The sequence below is a fragment of the Durotheca rogersii genome (assembly GCF_024521655.1).
Source record: "Durotheca rogersii strain YMJ 92031201 chromosome Unknown GGS23scaffold_5, whole genome shotgun sequence".
Lineage (NCBI taxonomy): Eukaryota > Fungi > Ascomycota > Sordariomycetes > Xylariales > Xylariaceae > Durotheca > Durotheca rogersii.
The window spans coordinates 429,582-443,633 of record NW_026251236.1 but is presented as its reverse complement, the minus strand read 5'-3'; the positions used below and the strand labels follow the sequence as shown (position 1 = coordinate 443,633).

The window sequence follows — 14,052 nt, the reverse complement described above, 5'->3', positions numbered from 1 at the left end:
ACATGGGTATATATATAGACGACGCGAAGTTGGATCACTTCGCGTATTATAGGTCGGTCCACGCTCGACTTAGAAAAGAATCGCTACGCCCTAGAGCTTGGCGTTATGGCGGTTGGGTTAACGTGTCTATTATCGAACCCGTAATATGTCTAACACGAGATGCTTAGACCCCCTCTCCCAGATGGCTGCGCACTTAACAAGCACGGTTTTCGAGAACGACTGCTAGCTCTAAATATTATGCTATGTTTTCCTTCGTCTTCTCTCACTCTTTTTACTATTACCACCAATGCTACCCCCCCTCTAGATGCAAGAAAGGCCGTATGCGAGTCCCAGGGGTATCTAAGAATATATCGCCAAAACAAAAAAAGAATCTCAAATTCAAATTCGACCAATCAACCTCCAGGGGGGAATCAGGGAAGAGAGAAAAAAAATCACTAGCGGTCGCCGCCCCAAACGTTCCGGAACTCATCCTCGTTCCCGGCGCTGAAGAATGGACTCCTGGTACCTTCTTGCTCCACCTCCGCGCCGCCCCACGGCCCATCTCCGCCGCTTCTGTCTTCCGCCTGCACTCCGGGAGTGGTCTTGTCTGGGGTCGCGTCACCTATCCTAAAGTTGGGATCCTCTTCCTCGGCCTCCTGCTCTAGGATATGGGGATCGGACGTCGTGAGCACGGGGGGGCCGAGTGGGCCCTGAGACTGCGACTCTTGCGCGGCGACAACCGCGGGTTCAGGGGGGCGTTTGGGTGCGGATTTCGACTGCTTTTGTTTGCCTTTCTTTTTCTTGCTGATGACGGTCTGCGCACTGGGTGCCGGTTTTGTTATCGGCTTATTGCTTATACTTTGAGACGAGCGGGACCGGGATGCGTGCCAGGCTCCGGTGCTCGACTGGTACACAGCCGGAGTCCCGGAGGTCCAGAGATCCCTCGACGGGACATTGGCTGTGATTACAGGATACTGGTGAGTTGTGTCAGCGCCTGCGGCAGCGAGAAAATTGACCTCTGAACTCACATTCCAATCCCCGAACTCCAGCTCTCGGGCTTTATGGTAGATGGCTTCGTCATCGGCGTCTAATTCGACACCGTTGAGAGGGTCATGATCATAGTTAGGCCGTGGGTTGTTCGTACCACTGGGCCCCCCGCTTGAGCCTAAAAGGGGCGTATTCACGCTCATTTCGCCCCTGAGCTCGCCGGGTTTAGGAATCCAATATTTAGCTTCACCCCCTCGCATATACCTCATCCCATCTTTTAGTCTGGCGAATCGGGAACTCGAGTCTTCGTGTGCAATGACTTTTCCACTAGAGTCAAATATCCTATAGCTATACTGATCGCCCCTAAAGGTCTGTTTAGAGTCTTCAATAAGGTCAACAATGCCGAAAGCATCCCTCATCGCAAATTTGACGGGTAACCTGGCAGAAGAAACGGTATTGTCGGCGTAATCGTGCCATGAGAAAGCGTACCAGTGGGCCACGGCAAAGACAGGCATCTCGCAGCAGATCAAGGCATCCTGGATGGCAGCTGCAAGATTGTCCGAGGTATAGCCCTGAACGTCGTCCGGAATCGCGCCCAGCCAAACCAGGATGGAGAGAAAGAAGCCTTGCCAATAGGAAGCGAAGATGATGAGCTTGATGCTCAAGAATTTTGGCACGGGCCGGTAGGGCTGCAAGTCGTGGTGCATGCAGACCCAGAACAGGCCTAGGGAGTATAGACTGACGGTGACACTGATGTTGTAGATGATGCCACTCCAGAGGTAGCCTGACGTGAGGCCGATATACCCCTCTTGGTAAGTGCCTGTAGCCTTCATGATGATAGCGGCCAAAGCTAGAATAGGCTTAAGCCAGGCATATTGGAGTATCCCTCGTTTGATAGCTAAGAAGGTATGCGGGTCGGATATGTCGACTTTCGATAGGACGTGGTTCAGGGGCCATAGGTGATGTACCGGGGCACGGCCGTGGGTCATGATTATAAGAGCTCGTTCGCCATCGAGATAGTTGATTAGAAGCTGAAAGAAGGTATATATCGTGAACGCCTTTTTTCCTCGCAGGCAGAGTTAGGTCGAATATGAGAGCGCGGAGGCGGGGTGGTATGCATACCTCGTAGATATCCCTTACGGGGGCCAGAAACGCTGCGGCGGTGCGGGACACCATGCTAGACCACGAGCTGATCGAATAGATGGGGACCCTAATCACATCAGGGAGTGAGGCTGAGGAGTAGGGTAAGTTGCCAGGCACTCACATCAACAATATCCGCACGACATATCGCTGCAGGAGCGGCTTTCGGTAGTTCTTCCTGTGTGCACGTTTAACCAGCTGCAGGAGAGGATAGGAGACTCGGGCAGTAATATGTACAATTGAAGCCATATCGAGCTGTTCGAGAGGTAGACCAGTTAGTACTCGTCAGCTCCAGGCCAAGATAGATGGGAAGGGAGATCGAGCTTACACGATAGACACCAAAGTTGCTGATAGAGAGAAGACACCAGCAATCACCGTGGTGGCAGTGGTGAACTTCTGGCCGGTGCCGCTGACCATTTTCTCGGGTTGACGATGAGATAGCACCAAAGGCGACCTGGGTATTTCTGACTATGCCGGGGAGAAGAAGGTCAAGAGAGGCATGGCTGGGAGAGAGATGGCGGGTTGCAGGTAGGGAGATGGGTGGAATGGGTGATGCGTAGACGATGACGATGAGAAGACACCCGGGGGTAGTGGTGCCGTAGTTGTGTACCCAAACGTCTGTCTGTATCGTGAGTTGCTGGAAGTGGAGGATTTGGGAGCTTTGACTGGAGAGACGGGATGGGAGTGATGTTTTAGGTGCCTACGGGTATTACCTAGGAGGTACGTATTTGATCAACGTCGACAACCTTATTGGAGGAGGTCCTACATACCATAAGAGGTGCCTACATCAGGTGCCTAATGGTCATATGAAGCAATGCCTTATAGGCACCTAGGAGGTATCTAAGGTACCTAGACATGTTCCGGCCAATTAGGGGTACGTGCTAGTACTGCGAATAAATCACCCTAATTAGGGTCCTTTATCTTATCATTCTGGATGAGTGCCACAAGATTATGTACCTCTAGTGGACATCAGTGGGTCAGGTAGGTACCTAGGTAGGTAGGTGGGTACCTGAGGTATTGGGCAAGTATGCGATGTATATATACCTATATGCACATACCTACCTAAGGTACGTAGGTGTATATGAGTAGGTACCTATACGGAGTACAGCAGACGCAATGTGACCCCGGCCTATAGCAGGTAAGAATAGGTACTAGGTACCTGTAATGGATCTCCATGCAGATGTCCGTACATAACGTACCATAAGGCAGGTACGATGACCTAACCTTCAAAGACAGTACTCCGTACCTCCTTAGATACTACCGTACGTAACCTGCTTGGCAGGCATCCCCAGAATCGGAATCAATTGGTGTATTCGGCAGCTAAACTTCGCGGCTTCATTACCTTCTCTCCTCTCAGATTCAGCATAACACAGACGACACCAGTCCGATACGAACAAGTGATGCTCTCCCAGGGAAATTACGCGATTTAACCGACACCTATGACATGGGATTCAATGCCTCGTGGTGTCAGCGCGGTCAAGTAGGGGATAGGGGACTGCGGACCCAAGCTACACGCGACGGATCGTAGGGGGGATCTCGAAGAGGCGAGGGGAGCTTTGCGAGAGTTATCATGGCCAACAACATCTTGCCTGGCTGGCATGACTTCAATGCGTAAGCCGGAAGATTCACCACCATCCACACATCACAACTAACCAGACCAAGCCAATTCCTGGCTTATATCATAGTCTGTGGAGTCCTGTGAGCCGCTCCTCCCTCCTGCCACCCTCGTCGGTCTCTTTTCCACAGGCCTAACATGTCGTCAGCGCCGTCTTCTTCCTGCTATACTTCAACCGCATATTTGCCTCTATCGTCTCGTACATCATCCGCGCATACACCTGGCACCAGTACCGCGTCTATATCGATATACAAGCCCTGCAGTTATCCTTGCTTGGAGGTCGTCTATTCTTTGCCGGCTTCCGGTACCACGGGAATAATGAGTCTATACTCATACAGAATGGGCACATCACCTGGGCGTATTGGTCACGGAGGGTACGCAGTGTCGGATTTGGCGAGGGGGGAAAAGACCCCGGTCCAAAGACTGGTGAAGATGGAAACATATCAGATTCCAATAAACGATCGGAGCTCCCCTGTCGTGTCAACGTGGTCGTGTCTGGACTAGAATGGTTTGTATACAACCGCAGCGCTGCGTACGATTCTATTCTCGATGCGATGATCGAGCGCCCTCGGCCGAGCAGCGCCGGCAACCCGTATAGAGCCGAAGAACCAACAAGCAGCCCGACGAAATCGCGACAGCGGCTAAATAAATCCCACGACAAACCCGAAGATCTAAAGGGGTCCGGTTTGCACGTACATCACGAGAAGGATAATCTCGGGAGCCACCAACCCGGCGCCTTCGTCCCTGCCCATCCTCCTAATAGTGGCCGTGAGGCGGCCGGGAAGGAGGAGCTTCCGCTGATGCTGCAGCTCTTCCCGATACACTATAAATGTGACAAGGCGGCTCTTGTTATGGGTAACGAGAATACGAAATCGGTTCTTATTGTGAAAACTCGATCACTGTCCGGAGAAGTTGACGCAACCGATTGCCGAACCCCCGATCCCTACAGGCAACTCTTCAAAATTCGCTTCGACAACCTGGTGCTCGAGATGAAGGAGAATGGTGGTTACAAGGATGAGCAACTTGCTAAGGCAGCCAAGGACAAGCAGGCAGCCTTGGGTTCCAGCCCCGTCCAACACCGGCCATTCTTCCGGAGACAGCGCCGTAAATTCATCGAGCAGTTTCGGAATAGAGTTCCGTATTGGAGGTCATCGGTTGAGTCGTTTTCGGTGAATTCACAGGATGGCGGGGAACCTACCGAAGCCCGCATGCCTGGCTCCAATCAATGGCAGGGACTTTCTCGGTATCTCAACGACGACGGCGATGACAAGCTTAGATGGTCGTCGGTCGAGTACGCCGCTGTAAACACAGTGGTTGACAGCCCCGAGGCTGTATTGACCATACTCTGGGACGTTCCCGGAAAAGTCGCATCGCATGCCGCGTTGCGCCCACTCGCACCTGGTGACGATCCGCTAGACGAAATCAATGGGACGACAGCACCCGCCTGGGCGATTAGCCTATCCTTAAAAGGGGGCACAATCAACTACGGCCCTTGGGCGGACAGGCAACGGGCTGAAATCCAGAGGGTCTTCTTCCCAGGCCTATGCAAGGATGCGACGCCCGCACGGAAACTTCCGCCCGGCGTGGATCGCGTGCCTACACGATTCAACTTCTATCTGGAGCTCGAAAAAGAGGTCATACTTAGGTTGCCCACACGTGAGGACTCGAAGAATTGGAGGTGGAAGAAGGAGGCGCTCACATTAAAGCATCAACGAGGCCAGGAAGGTCAGCGGGAAGGGGTTCGCAATCAAAAGTCTGTTACCACCACGGCGGCGGAGCAGCGTCCACATGGATGGCTCGACATCAAGATAGCGCCGAACGCGACTGTGTCGTACACGATGGATATGCTAGCAAAATCCACCGGGTATACGAACACAGTTAAAATCGACCTTCCTGCAACAGAAGTGTCGACCAGCGTTAACCACGGGCTTCTATGGAGATCCGGACCTCAGCAGATTTCTTGCGACCTTTCGACACCTCTTAAATGGAACGGCCTCCGTAATTGGCACTTCGATGTTGATAGTGATGGTCTCGAACTTTTTATCCTACGAGATCACATATTCTTGCTCATAGACCTCATAGATGACTGGGGCAGTGGGCCGCCCTCTGAATATCTTCTCTTCACACCCTTCAAATACTTCTTGAACTTACGACTTCGCAGGGTCAAGCTTTACCTGAATGTTAACGACGTGAATATCATCAACGACCCCACGAGTTTCGAAGAAAATACGTATCTCGTTCTATCTAGCCCGTGTTTAGTGGTGGATACCTGCATATCGTTGGATACCTATCGCCCTCCGAGAAATGCTGTCGCCTTCAAACTTGCAGCCGAACCTCTCTGTCTTGATTTGCACGTACCGCCATGGAATACCCAGGCGACCTTCCTGGCTTCAAAGAGAATCGGGGGGCTCGAGAGTATAACCGTAGACGGGAAATACCATTATAATGCAACAACATCCCCCGCTAATACCGATACTCTCGTCCTCGACGTCTATGGACAATCGCTCAACATATTCCTTCACGGTTTCCTCATTCGTTACTTCCTACAGCTCAAAGACAATTACTTTGGCGACAATGTGCATTTCAGGACCTTGGATGAGCACCAAGAAGCTCTCCGGACCACAGGAGCCACCCCAGATACGGAGCCGATAAATCGTCCACCTGCCAAGAAATCGAATGATTTAGATGTTATCCTGGGCATCCGTACGGATGATCCCAAGGTTTTTCTCCCCGGCAACATGTATTCAGCGAAGCGTCGCATTCCAATCGAGGCCGCCTCGTTAGCCGTCGACCTTCGTTTCACGAACTACTACATGGATCTCGATTTATCCCTTAGCCCCCTCAGTCTTTCTTTCGCCGACGACGATGAAGGTGCGGCAAGTCCGATGAGCGCCCTCCAGAGCACCCAGCTGTTCATCGATGGCATCAATGTTTACGGCCACCGCATGTTCGGCTTGCCACCTTCTGAGCCGACTTATCTCTGCAATTGGGACTTGGAGGTTGGAAGCGTTACCGGGGAATGTTCAACCGAATTTATAACGACCCTCGCCAGGGGAGGGCGGGCATTCGGCTTCTCTCTTGACGACGACGAAAATGCGCTGATCCCATATTCATCTGTTGTGCTGTACGACGTCACCTTTCTGAGACTTTTCGTTGAAGCAGTCCAGGTTTGGGTGCACGTAGACGAAGCAGCTTTCTTATTCTCCACTGGGACGATCGATATCAATTACAACGACTGGGCTAAGACGCATTATTCTAGACGTGCCGACGTTAGAGTGCCAAGTCTCGAGGTTGCCTGCGTAAACTCGGAATCTGCTATGAGACGCAAAGCAGGGCCCGGCTCCCGCGCTGATACCGATATGTTCCTCAGGACGACCATTCATTTCGCTCTCATCGGGCGGAAGTATGACTTCGCGCAGGAAAGGCTGCTACAGCAGGAGCTTATACGTCGCCATGATCAGCGAACCCACCGGGCTAGTTTTCTGCTACTCCCGAGGCTCCTGGATGAGTTTATTCCTGATCCTGTCGATCCCCCTGCGCAAAGCGTCCCGTCGGTTCCTCAGCCAGTTCTATCAGGGACTGATAAGGAGTCGATATCGTCACTAGGCTCGTCGCGTCGCTCCGGGGGACTTCGCCATAAAAGCTCCTTCCTCTCATTGGCTAGCTCGAGAAATAGTAGTATTATACGACCGGGTTCGATCAAGACCACACAGCAATCTCGTGTTTCGGGTTATGGTGCTGCTAATGTTATCTTGCTAAAGACCAACGGGTCGAAGCAAACGACTTCGCCCCGCGAGCACCGCACTCATGCTGGGAACCGTTCGACTTCCATTGGTGCTCACAGTGAGCTAGGGAGCAGGAGAGATACTCCGCCTACGAGTATTGCCTTTTCGAGTCAATACTTCGCGCCCTCCTTTCCCCTCCAGAACACTCGACCGGACACGAGAGAAGCGGTACTGCAAAGCATCGAAACAGACGGAGATGATACTCTGCTAGATTCCTCCGATTTTAATCTCGAAGACATACCCACCGAGCAACTAGGGCAAGACGAGGCTCACCAGAGCCTACTCCTCGAACTTCCAGATGGTATTGCCGTTTTCGTCAATACCTCCTCCTTACAGTGTATAGCGTCGCTTACACGAGCCCTGTCGCCCTCTGACCCCGAAGACATTCTTGATACTCTCCAGATCGAAGCAGTAACAGATGTATTTGACACGCAAAAGCGAGCAAAAGTGAAAGGCACTGTGACAGATTTTGTCGTGCGGCTACCACAAGCGAACTTACGGTTCCTAAATTGTTCTAATGTTGACTCTGCGGACCCTTCACAGGAGCCGCAAGACCAGTACGACGTGTCGTTAAGAACACTATTGTTCGCCACACGAACTGGGATACACACTGGACCGGCTGACAGTGGATCAACCGGTAACGTTTCTCGATTATCATTCCATTTCCGCCTTGCTTCTCTCCAATTGTCTGCCGCAGAGAGGCTCACGAACTTAGATGAAACACAAGCCGCAGTGTTAGCCCGAGTAGAGAGAATTATGATCTCGATGGGGTCCAAGGAAGTAAACTATATCGATGCCGACATCGGTGCTATCCACACCTCTTCTTCTTCAGGCAAGGTCGAATATCTCGCCTCTTTGATTCACAGGACCAATATGCTGGCATCGGAGGCGGGAAAGCTCTTCGCAAAAGTATTCTCGATTGCGGATGAGCGCTTAAAGCAGTTCATCTATCATGTTATAAAGGAAGGACAACAGGAAAGTGAGGCCCCCTTCGTCGTCCGACCCTCGGCAGTCCTACGAACAGCCACGCAGCACCTAAGGACGTACGACTCCTGGAAGCTCGTCACCAGATTGCGCCAATTGTGGTCGACGTTAGACGTAGACGTCAAAGAGAACTTAAAGCGTGGCTGCCGGTTCGGATTTGCGCGATGTCCTGCCGATGCGAGACAACAGGTTACGGCAATCTTCGATCGATTGCAGAACTGGGATCTGGAAGACCCGAGCCATGCAATGCTTTTGGACAATGTCTTTGGCAAGTTACCTGAGTCTGGCTCGCATGTCTCTGATACCATCCCTATGATGGCCGTGGCACGGATACAGGAAATACAATTTGTGCTCGATCCCGGTCCCAAACAGAACGAGGTTGTCGCCGTGGATCTCAACGTGCGCGTCCAAGAAAAGAACGATGACGAGCCAGATCTCAAGAAAGCCACGGGCGGAGATAAACTACTGACTCTCGTCAATATATATTGTGGCAAAGCCGGGCTCAAGTCCAATTGGGAACTCTGCGAACTTGTAAACGACATACTCCGACTTTACAAAAAGGCCGAATCATCGGGATCCGACGAACCGCACCCTCAGCAGCAAGACATCGCCGAACACATCCCATACCGTCACCTCCACATAGTGTTTGTATTGGAAGAGGGCGCTATTTCTGTTGAGACCATCAATCTCAGTACCCGGTCTCAAACCGCCAACCTTAAACTGTCCATGCTCACAAGTGGAGCACAAGGCATCACGAAATCAAACCTCGTTCTAGGGTGCGATGCGGCCTCCGTGAAGATCAAGAGCCATTCACAGGTCCTAACTACTTCACGACTCCAAAGCCCGAGTGTACTGATCGCCCATGAACTTCAAGTCGACAGACATTCTTCGGCCCATACTATTAGAGCCGCTGCGAGCAGTCAGGGCCTCGAATTCGTTGTTAAACAAGACCCGATAGTGTTAGCCGAGGTCCTGGACCTACTAGTCAGGGACGAAGTCGCACAACTTTATGAGTTACAGCAGAGATTTCCTTCATCCCCCAAAAAGTCCCAGGAGCATAAGGAGACAGAGCACCCCTCGACGTTTCGAGTGAATCTGGCGATGTTTTTAGAGTCGTATACTATCACATTGCCGTTACTACGATCTCTAACCTATGCCATCTCCGGAAACGTTGCGCGAACGAATATGACGGCAGACTTTGGCAAGGAGGTGATACTCGATTTCGATATTAAAGAGAACTCGCACGACATGCAGATTGAGGTCAACAATACGCCTCGCAGCATTTCCTTGCTACAGATACCTCCGACAAATGGTCGTATCACTAGCCACACCACGCCGCAGGAGCATTCGATTACGGTGCTAGCCTCCCTCGAGCTCGTGCAACTAGACGCCTCAGCTGTCTACAGTTTGCTCACTGCGCTCAACCGACCTGAAATTTCGAATGCCATCGACGATCTGAAGCACCAGGGTAGAATAATACAAGAACACATCGAGGAGATTTTCGGGTCCGCTCGGCCCGAGTTAAAGACACCAGCATCGTCAAATCCAGGCGATTCGAAGTTGACCTATGTCGTTCACAGCAGCCTTGCCGGACTCGAGATCTGGGGGAGCGCGCCGATCAAACCAAGTAGCGAGTCCCGAGCGCGCTTATCATTTTGCTTGGGCAGCGTGCAAGTCGAGCTTGCTAATAAGTTGGGTGAAGGAACGATCCTAGAGAACCCCGAGATGCGTGTGAACCTACGCCAGATCAAATTCGACATCGAGAAAGGGTCCATTGCGGAAATGAGGTCTTGCGGCAACCTCTCCTTTGGCGCTCTGATTACCGTCGCGAGTCGTGAGTCGGAAGATGGAAAGGAGCTGAGATCGTTCGACTTCAAGTCCGATGGCTTTGAAGCAAACCTATCATCCGACACCGTGTCAACGTTTGTAGACGTAGTCGGCTATATGGGCGACAAAATCAAAGACCTCGACACGTCACGCGAGCTCGAGTATTTACGGAAGCTTAGGCAATCGAAGCCCCGAATTGCTATCAATGATGAAGAGCAGGATACGGAGAGTGACATCCTCGACTCCTTCCTCTCCTCGGTTATATATTCCTTTGAAATACGCGATATCCAGCTAAGCTGGCTTGTTTCTACCCCGGAACAACCCGCTATGGGCCAAGAAGATCTAGTATTATCCTTCCGACGCATCGAATTCGCGACGCACAAAAAGAGGTCGGCGAAGTTGACCATTGAAGACTTTCAAGTACAGATGGTCCCTCCAGACCAGGACAAGTCACGCCGGACTTCCAACTCGGCGCTTCTCCCAGAGGTGGTATTTAATATCGCCTTCGTTTCGACGGTCGGCGCTCGTCGGCTAGCATTCCAGGCAGTGGGGAAGTCCCTGGATCTTCGACTGACGTATGCTTTTATCATTCCAGCAGCACATCTCGCAGATTCGATTAGTCTGTCGATGAAGAACGTCCAGCAAGCCTCGCAGCATTGGGCACCGTTAGTCGCAGCGGAGAAACCAGCCGCAGAGGATCCAGTCGCAAGGCCAGCTGGAGCTAGCCGCTCGGTGTTTGGGGGTAGAAGGCTAGAATCGCTTTTAATCGACGCCGACTTCGCGGGGGCTGTGGCACATATCTCCGGAAAGAGGTCCGTGGAGGATGTGGCCGCGACAAGTGCCCCAGGCCTAAATCGACCCACGTTGGCTGGCAAATACGGACAATTCAACGGAGACGAGACCGGAGGAAGCACGATCCTTCGCAGCCCCGGCCTGGCTTGGAAGACCGAATACAGAGACAATGGTCGAGATGACCCGACGTTATACGGAGAAGTCAAGATCGCTCCATCACGCAACATCATCTACCCAAGCATCGTTCCTCTCATCATGGACATAAGCTCGAGCATCAAGAAGGTTGTGGGCGACGACATGCCCAAATCGCCAATATCGCCAACAACATCAAGCGGAGAGAAGGGTAAGGCTAAGGCCAACGGAGACGAAAATATTCTCACAGCCGACCCAAGCGCAGTTCTAGGGCGCATGAAACTGAATTTGGGCCTTCGCATTTGCAAGCAAGAGTTCACTCTCAGTTGTCAACCTATCGGTAGGGTTGCCGCTACGGCCCGCTTCGACGATATCTATATCACGATGAACACGGTGCATGCCGCCGAACAGGGGAATTTCTTTGCCATCTCGGCTACTTTCAGTGGATTCCACACCTCGGTGCAGCACGTCTACTCGCGTGAATCTACCGGTAGCTTCGAAGTCGACTCAATTGTGCTTTCAATGATGAACAGTAAACATGTCAGCGGCACAAGCGGGATCTCCGCCATTCTTAAAGTCAGCCCGATGGAGGTAGCAATAAATGCCAAACAGCTACAGGACTTCTTACTCTTCCGGGAAATATGGATCCCGGGAGAAATCAGGCAAGGTGCGGCAGCACCCGTTGCGACGGCCACCTCAGAATCAATCGCACAGGGCCATCTCGTCCAAAGGTACCAACAAGTTGCCGCCACTGCAGCATTCCCCTGGACTGCTACGATATCCATCGCTGCCCTAGACGTCGCCGTCGACTTGGGACAATCTCTTGGCAAGTCCAAATTTGCTATAACCGAGTTCTGGGTATCTTCGAAGAAGACATCGGACTGGGAGCAGAATCTCTGCCTTGGTTTTGAGAGAATCGGCATTGATTGCGTTGGCCGGTTGAGCGGCTTCGTTGCCCTTCAAAGATTTAAACTACGCACGTCTATAGAGTGGCCGGAGCGTGAGCAAGCACTGAACGAAACGCCAAGAGTCCAGGCCTCTATAAGCTTCAACCAGTTCCGACTGAAGGCTGCGTTTGACTACCAGGCGTTCTTAGTCGGGGACATTACGTCGATGGAGTTCCTCATGTACAATGTGCGGGAACAGAAAGGGGCCTCCGGCGATAGACTCGTGGCAACACTCGATGGAGAAGCTGTTCAACTGTTCGGCATTACTGCCTCCGCGGCACAGAGTGTTGCGCTATGGCAAGCCATCCAGAAGCTCATACAAGAGAGAAAAGCAAGCTACGAAGCGTCGCTGCGTGATATAGAGAAGTTTATAAAAAGAAAATCACTAGCGAGCCAACCTCCTATCCACCAGACCAGCGCTACCAAGCCCCAGACCGACAGGTCCGTTACGAGATCTCCCATATCCCTCGATACCGATGTGGTGGTAACGCTCAAGGCGGTGAATATGGGCGTCTTCCCAAGTGCCTTTACGGACAACCAGGTCTTCAAATTAGAAGCCCTCAATGCTCAAGCGAGGTTTGCGGCGAGCATGGAAGACAAGCGGATACACAGCATTCTGGGGTTGACGCTCGGCCAGCTACGTATCGGCCTCGCAGGCGTACGCAGAATCCAGGCACCGAAGGCGGCTAGCGAGATCTCAGTAGAGGATGTGGTAGCAAGTTCTACAGGCTCAAGGGGCGGGACGATCCTTAAGGTGCCCAAGGTCGAGGCTATGATGCAAACCTGGCAGACTCCGGAATCCCGCAGCATCGAGTACATATTCAGGAGCTCGTTCGAGGGCAAGGTGGAAGTCGGCTGGAACTACTCGCGCATCAGCTTCATCCGGAGCATGTGGGCGAACCACACCAGGGCCCTCGCGCAGACGTGGGGCCGCGAGTTGCCGGCGATATCGACAATCAAGGTGACGGGGGTGCCCGAGTCGGAGCAAGCGCGGGACGGAGGGGAACCCGGGGCCGAGCGGCGGCAGCAGCAGCAGCAGCAGAAGATCACGGCCGAGGTCAACGTGCCGCAGTCCAAGTACGAGTACGTGGCGCTCGAGCCCCCCGTGATCGAGACGCCGCAGCTGCGGGACATGGGCGAGGCGACGCCCCCGCTCGAGTGGATCGGCCTGCACCGCGACCGCCTGCCGAACCTGACGCACCAGATCGTCATCGTCTCGCTGCTCGAGCTCGCCGGCGAGGTCGAGGACGCGTACGCTAAGATCTTGGGCTCCTCGTGAGCTGGACGGCGGATGGCGGCCGCGGCGTCGAGGGCCAGGGACGGCGAAAGAGAGCGTGCCAGCGAACTGTGCGAGTGAGTTAGCTAGAGAAAGAGAGAGAGAGAGAGAGAGAGAGAGAGAGAGAGAGAGGATAGAGGAGGAAACGGAGGAGGAGAGAGGCAAGAATGGATCGAAACGATACAGAGGTATATATATACATATGCGTGTGGGCTAAATCAGGTAGACAAAATGGAGAGGCGAGAGGAGGAGGGGAAAGGGACGTGGATAGTGAGGAAGAGGAGAGCATTGGGCGCCAGTCACTCGCGGCTCGGTTGGTCGGTCGGTTCGGTCGGTCAACTCCAGTAGGTAATTAATTATGTCGTATCGATCGCTTCCTAGCATAGCCTGGCGCAAACACGGGGGAGGATGGGTTGGCTTCTTTTTAATTTACGCTTTCTATTCGCTACCTCGTCAGCCCATAAATCCCACCTCTCTCTTCTCCCCTTGCTCTTGTTCTTGTTTCCCTTGCTCTCGTTGCCAGCGGACATGGCAGAAGCGGGCTATATAGCACTACTAGCTGCCCAGGAGAAGACTCATACAGGCGGG

The 14,052-nt window shown here is 52.7% G+C and overlaps 2 protein-coding genes across 2 annotated transcripts; one reads left to right on the top strand and one right to left on the bottom strand.

The window, feature by feature from the left end:
- Positions 1-112: 112 nt before the first annotated feature.
- On the bottom strand, positions 113-2,820 carry GGS23DRAFT_557541 (DUF300-domain-containing protein). The gene is made up of 6 exons (XM_051515712.1): positions 2,435-2,820; positions 2,344-2,361; positions 2,231-2,284; positions 2,089-2,176; positions 1,008-2,024; positions 113-953 (listed from the first exon to the last, which is right to left on the bottom strand). Exons 1-6 carry the CDS (start codon positions 2,521-2,523, stop codon positions 435-437), a joined length of 1,785 nt encoding a protein of 594 aa, XP_051373778.1. The 5' UTR covers positions 2,524-2,820; the 3' UTR covers positions 113-434.
- Positions 2,821-3,345: 525 nt separating this feature from the next.
- On the top strand, positions 3,346-13,670 carry GGS23DRAFT_407224 (uncharacterized protein). The gene is made up of 3 exons (XM_051513638.1): positions 3,346-3,717; positions 3,769-3,804; positions 3,870-13,670. The coding sequence occupies exons 1-3, from the start codon at positions 3,677-3,679 to the stop codon at positions 13,465-13,467; spliced, it is 9,675 nt and encodes a 3,224-aa protein (XP_051373777.1). The 5' UTR covers positions 3,346-3,676; the 3' UTR covers positions 13,468-13,670.
- Positions 13,671-14,052: the final 382 nt, after the last annotated feature.